The 11,754-nt window shown below is 40.0% G+C and overlaps 2 protein-coding genes across 2 annotated transcripts; both read right to left on the bottom strand.

Annotated features, from left to right (window-relative positions):
- Window positions 1–508: 508 nt before the first annotated feature.
- Window positions 509–3,424, bottom strand: LOC116255890 (disease resistance protein At4g27190-like). Its single transcript, XM_031631970.1, has one exon. The coding sequence runs from the start codon at window positions 3,422–3,424 to the stop codon at window positions 509–511; it is 2,916 nt and encodes a 971-aa protein (XP_031487830.1).
- Window positions 3,425–6,930: 3,506 nt separating this feature from the next.
- On the bottom strand, window positions 6,931–10,629 carry LOC116255544 (protein SLOW GREEN 1, chloroplastic). Its single transcript, XM_031631406.2, has 4 exons — window positions 9,761–10,629; window positions 7,811–7,957; window positions 7,619–7,699; window positions 6,931–7,443 (listed from the first exon to the last, which is right to left on the bottom strand). Exons 1-4 carry the CDS (start codon window positions 10,454–10,456, stop codon window positions 7,258–7,260), a joined length of 1,110 nt encoding a protein of 369 aa, XP_031487266.1. The 5' UTR covers window positions 10,457–10,629; the 3' UTR covers window positions 6,931–7,257.
- Window positions 10,630–11,754: the final 1,125 nt, after the last annotated feature.

The following is an 11,754-nucleotide window of genomic DNA, read 5'->3' as shown; positions in this document are numbered from 1 at the left end:
ATTTCACGTAAGCTAAACTTCTGCTTACCTTTACGAGAGTTTAATTGCATCTACGAATATATGAGCAAAACTATAGTTGCAAAAAACTGAAACTTTTAGGAAACATACGTGAACATTTGGTGATGAACAAAAAGGCATACTCAACCTTTGATAATGTTAACATGCAACACCTGTGCTTTTCATTGTCATTAAAAAATAACCTTCCACTTATTACCTTCACAGTTTCTTGAAAAGAGAAACTTCATTGATCAACAGACAAAATCCCAACAAAGAAAATGTGTCAAAGTGTCCACCGTGAGCAAGATCAAGCCCAAATATACAAGAAACATTAAATGGAAAAACACAGACAATGCATAACACGGACACGAGAAGAAGATATTCATCCTCAACCAGGCATGGCAAATCAAGAAACTCATTGCAAGAAAAAGGAAAACAGAAGAAAAAAGGTCTGCGACTCTGCATTGATGTGAACTGCAGTTTAACTTTGCGTATTTGTTTTAGCATTTGATCAATCGGAGGGGATGAAATTCTTCTGCACAGAGGTCTTGGTCTCCTCATCTTCCCATTGCAACGTTTCCCACCACCCTCTTTCTCCTGCAATCTTCAGACTCCTTGCATTGTGGGAGTTAAATGGAACTGCCTTCAACTGTGGGCACTCTTCCACGTCTACATGCTTCAATGAAGTCCATGTCAGAAAAGCTGTGCAAATTCTTGTAAGCTTTGGAAGCTTCAGAATCCGCAATGCATTCAGGTTCGGCAATGGGTTCTCTTCACCAACTTCCGCATCAATTATCTCCTCCATCTCTGTGCAATTTGAGATTGTAAGAAAGCAGAGTTTTTTTAGTTGCAGCACGCTGTTAAGTGAAATGAAGCTCTTCAATGAATGACAGCGATCGATTACAACAACCTCTAAGTTTTGGAAGCTCCTGGGTGACTCTAAACCTTCCCATATGCTTTCCAACTTTGGCAGTTCAATCAATCCCAAGTGCACCAAATCGGTGAATGGTAGCTCCTCATTGTCACCTATTGTTCCAATCCTTTCCAAATCGGAGCAACAAGAAATGCCAAGAATGCTCAAGGAAGCCAAACTGCTCAAGTGGCATGACTGTATTTCAACTAAGCCTTCACAGCTGATGATGTGCAGTCCTTTTAATACTCTTGTTAATCTGCTTCTCAGCATCCATTCCAGAGTCTCAATGTTGCTTTCTATTGTGATCTCCAGATATCTCAAATGTTTCATGCATAGCAACTCACTCAAATGAACGCCTGAACTAACTGCATATCTTCCTACTGCTACCCATCTCCTGTAGCTCATCCCCATGTCGAGTTTCTGCAGATTGTTCATTCCACTCAACAAATTATGTGCAATTTTACTAAGATGGCGTGTACCATGCAGCGACAGAAGCCTCAAGCTTCTCATCCCCTTCATTGCTGCTGGTAACTCCTTTATTGCTGTTCCATCAAGCTTTAGATGTAAAAGCTGTGTGAGGGCTGCCAAGGGTTGCACATCCTCCAAATGTTCACAATTTGTTAACAGAAGGACTTTCAGTTTCTTCAGCAAGGAAATTGATGGAGGAAGTGATGAAATTGCTGTGTCACTAAGATCAAGGACCTGCATTCCATCCATGTGAACAAAGAAGCTGAATGGGATGCTTCTTAAACCACTGTTTTGGCCAAGCAACAGCATTCTAACCTTTGTGCCTTTTGGCTCGTCTGGAAGTGTTTGTAAATCATTCATCATCAGTGATATGATCTCAACTTCCTCCCAATCCACTTCGTCCTCTGGAACCTCTGTTAGTCCAACACCTGCTTTCACATAAAACCTGGGCCCTTCTCCTTCAGATGTGATCCATAAGGCCATGTCGCGCACCAAATCGTGCATTTTAACATAGTAGTTATCTACAAATCCACTCTCTAACAAACTTAACTCTTTGAGTTTCTCAATGATTTTATCGATCCTTGAGTGTGATTGGAAATGGCTGCTTACATAATTGAGGACTCTATCGAAGTAGCAGATGTCCTTAAGAGATCTTATATCTATGTCGCAGTCCTCGGGGAACAAACAACAGTACAAGAAGAGCTTTTTCAGATCAACGCCTTTCAAGTAATCGTAACTAAATTTTAAACTTTGAAAGACAGCAAGCTCCATACCTACAGTCTCTCCTGATGACAGTCTCAGCTCCCTTAAGGCTTCATTCCAAGGGCCTGTAGTGCTCTTGTTTCTCAGTGCTCCACCAAGGGTGACGATGGCAAGAGGCAGTCCACCACACTCTTCCATGGTTTCTTCAGCAATTGGTTGTATGCTGTCCTTAAGTATGACATCTCCCGCCTTTTTCCGGAGTAGATCCCATGCCTCAGATTTGGTCATCGGCTCTATTTTGATCTGCACACCTGTCTGCATCGAGTTGCAGACATGCAAAGATCGGGTTGTCAAGATGATCTTGCAGCCATTACCGTTCGTTGGATCAGGAATTCCCAGTTGTGTAAGGTCCAATTCTCCCCACACATCATCTAAGATCAGCAAGTACTTTCTGTGCTTAAGCTGAATGTAAATTCTCAGTGCAATATCTTCAGATGTTGATTCTGCAGGCAGTGATATATCCAGCGCTGTTGCAATGTTCCTTTGGAGAACTTGGAGATTGGGTTCTTTGGAGACCGTAGCAAAGATGATGGGATCAAATCCCTGGACTCTTTCGTGAACATGACGCACAAGCGTCGTCTTCCCGATTCCTCCCATACCATAGATGCCAATTTTTGGATTCTGATCATCTTCTACATAATTGAGAATTGTTTGCATTCTCTCATGGGAACACACTTCATTCTCCGAGGCTGTGATAGGAAACTCCATTAATAAATTGCCATTACAAGAGGAGCTTAACTCTTCTTGGTCAAGTGGGATTTTAGCATTGTGCTCAATCATCTCATTGAGCTTATCTTGGGCCATCTTCCCAAGCTTGTAGCTCAGGTAGTGCTTAGCAAGCCACGGATTCATGTTCATCTTCCTTTGTTCAATTTCCTTCTTAATAGAAACGATATCTCTCTCAATGCCCTCTGCCTTGTCTAGCCAGTCCTGTATGTGGCATTTCTCTTCTCCCCTGCTTCTATCATCTGCATGCCTGTGAATGATGTGTTGGTTGTTCTTCAATCTCTTCATTTCCTCCACGAGAGCTCCATAGATCTTCTTGTGCTCTTTGAGATAATAGAAATGGAGTACGACAAGGCCATGCCACCTGACAGAAGCCTCCATGAAACCCTTCATCTTCTCCCAGTTTAGCATGAAAAAGAAGCAGAGTAGAAGCCCTTTGAATTGTTCCCAACTGATCATGAAAAACAGAAAGAAGGCCGCCAATAGCCAGTTGAATAGCTCCCACTTAGCCATGAGGAGGGCCTCCAGGAACCCTTCAAACTGCTCGTTAGTGATCATGGTGAAGAAGGGCTTCTCTGATCTTCTCACATTCTTCCACCCATCGTTGATTGATATGAGAAGGCTGACAAGTGGGCATGTTCATGCCAACACAGATCTACCACAGACGGGCCAAGGAATATATGGTTTTGGTCAATTCAACAAAGAAAATAAAATGCGCTTTGTCCATGACGATCTTCTTTCACAATATCGCCAATTCCCTAGAAACAAATATTTAAATTTTTTATATCTAGCAGATCCATCATTACATCCATCACCATTCTAAGTATAACTTGAGTGGGTGATTTGAGAACATATTTTTAAAATTGAGGACGAAGAGGTTCTCAGTTCAGTAAAAAAAACCAGCTGGTTTTCATGCAATTTGGATTTTGGTTAAGACTTTCAAATTGAAGAAGTTTCTAGTTCAATACCTAGGGCATCTCTATGCATCAACTGATAGAGAGATTTGCCTAACACCATATTAAAAAACTCATAATAATAACTTCGAGAGAAATTTACGCTAAAAATCTGAAATCACAGGTTGAATTCAGATGGACCCGAAAAGGGTTTTGGGTGAAATTTTCTATATTTATACGTGAGTGGTCGCAGGCAGGGCCACCTTTCCAACTGAAACTCAACCCTTTGACAACCTAACTCAGCGGTAGAAGAAGATGCATGTGACGTCTAATATTGTGCATGGCATGACTGCACGTCTGCTTAGAACAGGCTTCGTATGACAATGTTGAAAAGATATGTTTGAATCAACCGATCTCAATCGAATTAAATCTGCTTACAGGTTTCTTATTTTTATTTTTATATTAATTTTTTAATTTGTTTTAAGCAATAACATTTTTGCTCATACATCATCAGTTCAAATTCAATTCAGTTCTCGATTTTGACATTGTTCTCCCTTCATCTCATAAACAAGAAAAAGTAGAATATGAGATTGTAATAGCATGGTGGCAAACGATAGAAAACAATTCAAGCTGACTCTGTTGAATCTACTTTCATGAAAACGTGTTGACAAGATATGATGAATGGGCCAGCTGCGCCAAACTCTTTCTCATTTCATTTAATATCATTTCTTTATCAGATGGGAACAGATTTGGTAAATGATCATAACTCTCGAACAGAGTCTTGCAACAAAAAGATCCATTGGATAGCGAACCATTAGTACTAGTTCTAAGCCATCTCTAGCGGTGAATGAACAATGTCCAACCAATCATAGAAAACCCATATTAGCCAAATAATAGAAGAATATTAATTTTCAGATACAATTTTGCTTTCTTGAAGTGCTTGTTATAGATTGACAACATTGTCAAAACCATATATATATATATATATATATATATATATATATATATATATATAGAGAGAGAGAGAGAGAGAGAGAGAGAGAGAGAGAGACTCACACATGAGTGATTGATAGATACCAGACCACTTGGGTAAGGGATAAAACCAAACCTCTTAAATCTCTGTTAAAATATGTTTTAAACTAAATATGAACCTTCTAATGTGTTTATAAACACTAATTTAATGTAAGTTATGTTTTAGTTTAAGTCATTTTTGTCAAAAAAAAATCTTTCTACCATCAAGGTTTTGATATTATAAGCACCGTTCATTTTTTATTATTTAAAAAGCATTATTTAAGTAAGAAAAATGACTAACTCAATATATGTCTCTCACCAAAACACTCTTAAGATTATACGTACAAGGTTAGATTGCAGTAAAAATAATTTAATAATTAATTTTAATGGGTCTTGTTTTTGTTACTATCAAGTGGTTTAGTTTTTACCAACTTTCCTCTCTCTCTCTCTCTCTCTCTCTCTCTATATATATATATATATATATATATATATATATATATATATATAAGTGGTCTGGTCAAGTCTTCTATTTTCAGGTTTTTGCACATAACCTCCAGATAATAGTGGGTCTATAGCCAACCAGACCAAAAAGGCGTTGCTCCATGGTGGAGCTATCAACTAATGGATTGGGTTGGGACGACCAGAACCCCTACACCTTGAAAGTGGAGCTGGTGATCAAACAATCCTACTTGCTCTATGGCACAGAGATGACAACAAAAACACTTGTTTTAAAAGCTTGATGTTTTTACTGAAAACTTTTTCCCTCAAATTTTAGATCCTTAAACTTTAAAACTAAAAATAATTTTCTCACATTTTTTCAACGAAAAAGGTTTCTCGCTTGTTGGGCAATTTCACTTTGTTGGGAAAATCACAGTAACAGATCTGTGCCTCTGATCAAACAACATTTTACTAGCACCACATGCCTAAGGTCATCGAGAGAAGAAAAACGAGAAAAGTGAAGCAGATGGGTTGTGGAAAGCTATAAATAGACCTCCTCCGTTGGCGCTGCGATGTAACCAACTTACCGGAAAAAATGGCGCGGTGGTCACTCAAAGCTGAGCATGGACTCGGTTCTGCTCAAGCCGGCGCCATGGGCTTAGCTGGTCTCATTCTCAGCACCTTTGTGCTGACAATGTGTGCTTTCCGCCTGAAGCGCCGGAGAAGACGACACCTGATTTCCCACATGTTCATATCCAACCCAACCGCTCCCATGAACGCCGAGCCGCAGCCCTTAACCACAAAGGCCATTCGGTGCACGCGTCCGGGAGAAGATGGCATCGATGAATCTTTCGTAAGCCAAGAGCTGTGTCTGTGGAAGAAGAACATACTTATGGGTGAAAAGTGTCAGCCACCTGAGTTCTCTGGTGTCATCATGTATGACTCGGCCGGCAAACTCGTCTCTCCGGCGGTCCCACGTATCACTTACCCTCCATGGTGATCTGTTACGCTTACCGGCTTGTGTAGTGTTAATCTTCAGATTTCATGATGTACTAGTGATGTTGTCCTTTGTATTAGAATGAAGTTCAGATTCTGCCAACTAAATCTCTTACTAAATCAGCAGAAAGTCAGAAACTCACTGTTGGAACGTATGGCGTCCGACAGCCCCGGAACATGTCGCGTCCAATAGAGCTCCTTCAGATTTTCAAATCCGGAGATTTAGGATCAAGTTTTTTTTTTTTTTTTTTTTTCTTTTTTCCCATTGATCTTAGATAAGCCCTTCTGACAACTGAAAAATTGCAAAATGCGGATAGTAAGTAGGAACCTTTGAACAGATCTGAGATCCATCGGTTGAGAGGCCAGAGAATTTTGACGTGGATTTCTTGCCAGAGTGGAGCTTTACCACATCAAGCATCCATGGATTAAGATTCTTGGATCTCAAACACGCCTCAAGGGTCTGTAGGAACAACGAGCTGGAAAGAAGCTCTTGTGCTCCATTTTCAAGACTTACCCAGTACAAAATTCGATGCTTGGCGTTAGTTGCTACGATTTAGCTCCATGATGGAAGAAATTCTAGCACTGCTGGCCTTTTTTCAGGACAATCTGCAACTGAAGACAATAATGATAGCAGACTTGCCCTCTACTGGCCACCTGAAAACGGGATTTTATCAGGAGGTCTAAACAGAGATTGGTAATCGCCATTTAGACGTAAATGCACAGGGCTGGTAAATATCCATGACAAATCTTCTTTAAGCAGGGAAGAAATTCTAAAAGCAATACATTCTGATTCACACACAAGCAAGTGCACGAGCTTCCGCATAACATTCCCAGCATGTTGCATACGTTACAGTAGATTCTCAAGATCAGCAGACGAGCATACACATCACGTCCGAAAGTTCTTATTTCTTGTCAAAACACCGAGCTGAAGAGGATATTACAGGAGGACACAACAGCATTTTTTATAAATGGGTAACACTGTATAAAAACCTGGGCAGCTGGGCTAAAAACGCACTCATTTGAATGAAATTATAAACCTCCAAACTTCCAGCTTTACTTTTTTGATGTGTATTGTGCAGCAAATTCCTTCTCAAGGTGCTCTCTTGATTCCGTTTTCGCTGATACCATCACTTCATCAAGGAAACCTCTTTGAGGAAATTCATGAGGAACAAGACTTTGGTAATTGTTGAATTGTTCTTCTGCCTGCTCTTTCATATCTAACAAGCTGTAGATTATCCCCTGTATCAGAAAAGGCATGTAGCAGCGATAAGCATAAAGATCTGTTTGCTTCACCACCATTTGTACAGAATAGAAGAAACAAATAGCTCAAGATACAAGCCAGCATGCAAAAAATGTGGCTTAGTAAACCCACAATCCTACACAGCAATTATGAAATAGTTGAAGTGAAGAGCACCTGACATAGATATGGCCGGAAATCTCGAGGATCCTCTTTAACCAAATCTTCAAATTCTCTTAGTCCTTCTTCAAGTTCACCCTACAAACATGATGCAGCAACAAGACAATGATTATGGCCCTCTCGGCCAAGGTTCAACAACCAAGCTAACTCAACCAAATCAGTTACATCGTGGTAGGCTAGATACATTACCTTTACCACATGCATTTGTGCAATCAATATTTTAATGTTGCGCTCCTCAGTTACCCTGGCTTCTTGCTGAGCAAGATCCAGGGCATCATTAAGCATTTCAAAAGCAGCTGGACCTTCATTGCGCTTGTGCATCACCAGTGCAAGCCCCTAAAAAGGATAAAGTTAACTCTTTTTCAGAATTTAAGATGGAGGCAAACACACTAACAATAATGTTAAATTCTGTAAATATTGTGTCGATGAAGGTCAAAACAACCTTAAGTTTATGAAATACTGATGAAAGGAAAATCATCTCCAAAGTCAGAAGATCTCTGAGCAGGACTCAAATTATCTACCCACACTTGACACCGTTTGTTTATAGGCCACTCTCTAGTTAATGATGCAAATGAATTTATTTTTCCCCATAATAGATGAATATTTATCCAAAAAATTTGCAATTTTCCTGCAATCTGCATGTCTGGGTTATCTATCCCAGCAAAAGGAACTTCTAACATGCATGCTTATAGAGTAATCAATTTTTTTTTTTTTTTTTGTGTAGCATCACAGACATTATGCTTGATCTTAAGGGTAAAAGATCCGTAACCTCTGGATTCCAAAGATAGCATAAGGGGGTAATATCAGCACATCAACTCTAAAAATTCCTTGTTCAACTCTAATACCAGAATGTTGCAGCCATAAACGCCTCCATTGACAGCTGATTGTTGTGGGCAAAAGCAGAATAATCCCAGACCTGTTTCATAGGAAAAGATACTACTTGATCTCACTAGTAGAGGCCATTGATTCCTTGCTTGCTGTACCAACTCTAGAAGGATCGGTATCAATAGCTTAGAACCATGTCCTTCTCCTTCAATTGGCACTACTGTCAGAACTGCAATGATAACATGCAAACAGGAAATTGGCTTGTGGAACACAACATAAATTGCCAATGGCATTTCTCTCAGAATTTCTTTTTAACATATCCATGTTTTCACTACTCCACCTGAAGGAACTGAGTACCAGTAAAGAACTTGTGCACCTTCTCATCTCTTGTTAGATGCACAAGATTTGTTAATATGCTTCCAAAAGAGTCTCAAATGTTCTTTCCTGGTTAAAAATTTAAAGTACTAGCTTGACCATGAAAAATCTGGTTCAAATTACCCGCTTTGACCATGAAAAGACAAAGAACAGGCCACAACGGCATACGGAAGTCTCTCTGGCTGGACAAATGAGCATTTTGACCACTTCACCTAGAGTAGCTGACTGTACCCTACAAATTAACCTCAAGTGCTCCACGTGGTATTGTATAGGAATCCTTAGATACCGATAAACATTAAAGCAGTATTTGCCGAACATCAAACTGTCAATCTTGAGCCAACATGCAGCACGCTAGATATGCCAGCCAGAGGTAATAACAACCCAATTCTAGCGTATACACGCACTCTTTCACCGGTCAGAGTTTTGGTCCCTGCGCATTAGAATTCTTTAGGAGTTTGCCGTCACAGTGACAGGGCTAAGTAAAATGCTCTCGCTTACAAGAACCAAAGGACATGAAAACTCGATGTTCTGAAAGTTGGTAATTTCCCAAGCCTTCAAGGAACATTTCTACCAACAGATCGAATTAATTGAATAAATGCCGTGTCCTAAAATACAACAATGAAATATCAAAAGTAATAACGACAAACAAGAAGCCCAGATTGCCAATCAAAGAAGTAGCAAAAAATCAGGCAAGAACAATAATAAAGCAGCCATAACAACAATATCAACATAACACCCTATAAAGATAACAATCACCACAATAACTCAAACACAAAAATACCAAATGTAACAAAGAAACCTCGGGCGATTCACGAATAACTTTTAAGTGTTTAACTATAAACCAATACTGCTATACTTAAACAATCCATGAAGCGCTTCAGCCTTCACGTATGGAAAAAAGAAATTATAATAATAAAAGAGGGATGAGAGATGTCATACATGTAATGCTCTGAGATTAAGAGGCCTTTCCTCCAATATCTTCTTAAATAACCTCTTCGCCTTGCTCAGCTGACCTAACAACTCGTAAGATAGCGCCTGTATCAGCTTCCACTCGACTTCATCGGGCTGGACCTCTATCAGCCTCTCCACATACTTGATTGCCTCCTTCGTCTTCCCAGCTCTCATCCTTCCATACAAAACCACCTTAAGTGCCTCCACGTCTCTTGGGTTCCTCTCCAACAACCTCATATACAAGTCTTCATCAACTTTTTCATCTTGTGTTTCCACTTTTCCCTCCAAAGATGGAGAAGCATCAGCGTCAACAGCCTTTTCACCTTGGGCACCCAACTTTTCCTCCAGCGATGGAGGAGTACCACTGCCCTTCACATCAGCCAGTGCAGGATTATTGAAACTGCCCATAGAAATAAGCAACCCCACTGCAAAAAATCCAATACTTCTCGTACATTCCTTCAGAAAGGAAGATCCACTTGGGTTTCTGGGATTTGACGCGAAGGCTTTGACATTGGTGGAAATGGGCTTACGGAGAAGAAGACAAGGAGGAAAGCGGGAGATGAAAATAGGGATATTGAGGGAGTTCGGTTTGGAAATTCTGATTTGGGAAAGGAGAGAGACTCTGTGGGGAGAAAGCAGCTGGGAAGAAGGGATTTGAGTTGCACAGAGAGAGTGGGCTGCCATACCATGAACTTCCAGGCTCTTAAACCCAAGAGACAATTGTAGCAGAAGGGTTTAACCAGCAGAAACTCATGGCGCGACGGAGGACAGAAAATCAATTCTGGAATTCGCGAGCTCCAAAGGAGAGCGTGTAACGGGTTCACCACGGACCCAGTTCACGCTATATCCAAATGTTTTTCTAAGCCGAAGCTCCTCAAAATGACGCAGTGGCAACACGGACCAAATTTTAACTGTAAAAGTATGATTTATATGGTTGATTTTACAAGGGTCAATTAGCCCTATAACATTTAAAAGAGAGTAGATTAAAAAATGTCTGGAAAAGGCATGCATTCGACGGGCAGCTGGTTAATAGCTCACTTGGTTAATAAGCTTATAGGAGCCCAGCTAGAATCATCACCAGTTTGGGTTCGTCGCTGTAATCTTATCAAGTCAACTTGTGTTCAGCTCATTAACTTCTACTACCAGTGCAGATTCTCATAAGGTGAAGACCTTGAATCTAAATCATACTTCTGTTCTCGCAACTATTAAGCTTTCTCATGGTGCTGTCCATGGTGGAGGTCGTCGGTCATTTAACTGGTTTGATTCACGAGGCTTCCTATCACATTAAACTCGAGATCCCCTGCTGCTAGTAGAAATTGCAAGCTACTTTGAGTAAGTAACTAATTGAGACGCTGCAATTGAATTTTCGTCTGATTTTAGTCCATGTCTGAAAATAATTCAGACATTCTGGAACTTCCCTCAAGGGAAGGCGAATGTCTCCATTAACAATAGGAACAGCTGAAAACAATGCCTAATGTTTAGCAATTAGCTTTGTTGAGGATGAACCTAATTTCAACATAAATTTATGAAAGGATAATGAAAAAGCTTTAAATATGCATTAACAGTATTAGCATAAGCTAAGGGGGAATATGGGCGTAGATATTAGGAGGAAAAATTGTTTTGAGGAAATTTTGGGCATTCTGACTCGTGATTTGGAATTAGTGGTCACTATGGTAAATTGATGGAAGTGATTTATGTTCTGGTAGAAAGGAAAACCCGTACACATTAGAGGGCATTTGGTAACGGGAATGCTGTGTTCCCTGGGACACACAGAGTCCATGAACTTGTCCATTTTTTGAAACACATTCACGGAATACTGTGTTTCAAGGAGCACTGTGTTCAGTGGTGATGCTTACAGGTGATTAATTTATTTGGGAACTATTCAAAGAAACAAAAAAGGGGGTTCAAATGGCTGTCTGATAAAAACATGCCTTCTTTCTTGGTAGGCATGAGCCTTTTTATTTTTTTTAAAATTGCCACAA

The sequence above is a fragment of the Nymphaea colorata genome, chromosome 6, assembly GCF_008831285.2.
Source record: "Nymphaea colorata isolate Beijing-Zhang1983 chromosome 6, ASM883128v2, whole genome shotgun sequence".
Taxonomy (NCBI): Eukaryota; Viridiplantae; Streptophyta; class Magnoliopsida; order Nymphaeales; family Nymphaeaceae; genus Nymphaea; species Nymphaea colorata.
The sequence above is the reverse complement of the archived record's forward strand: the minus strand, read 5'-3'. Positions and strand labels throughout refer to the sequence as shown.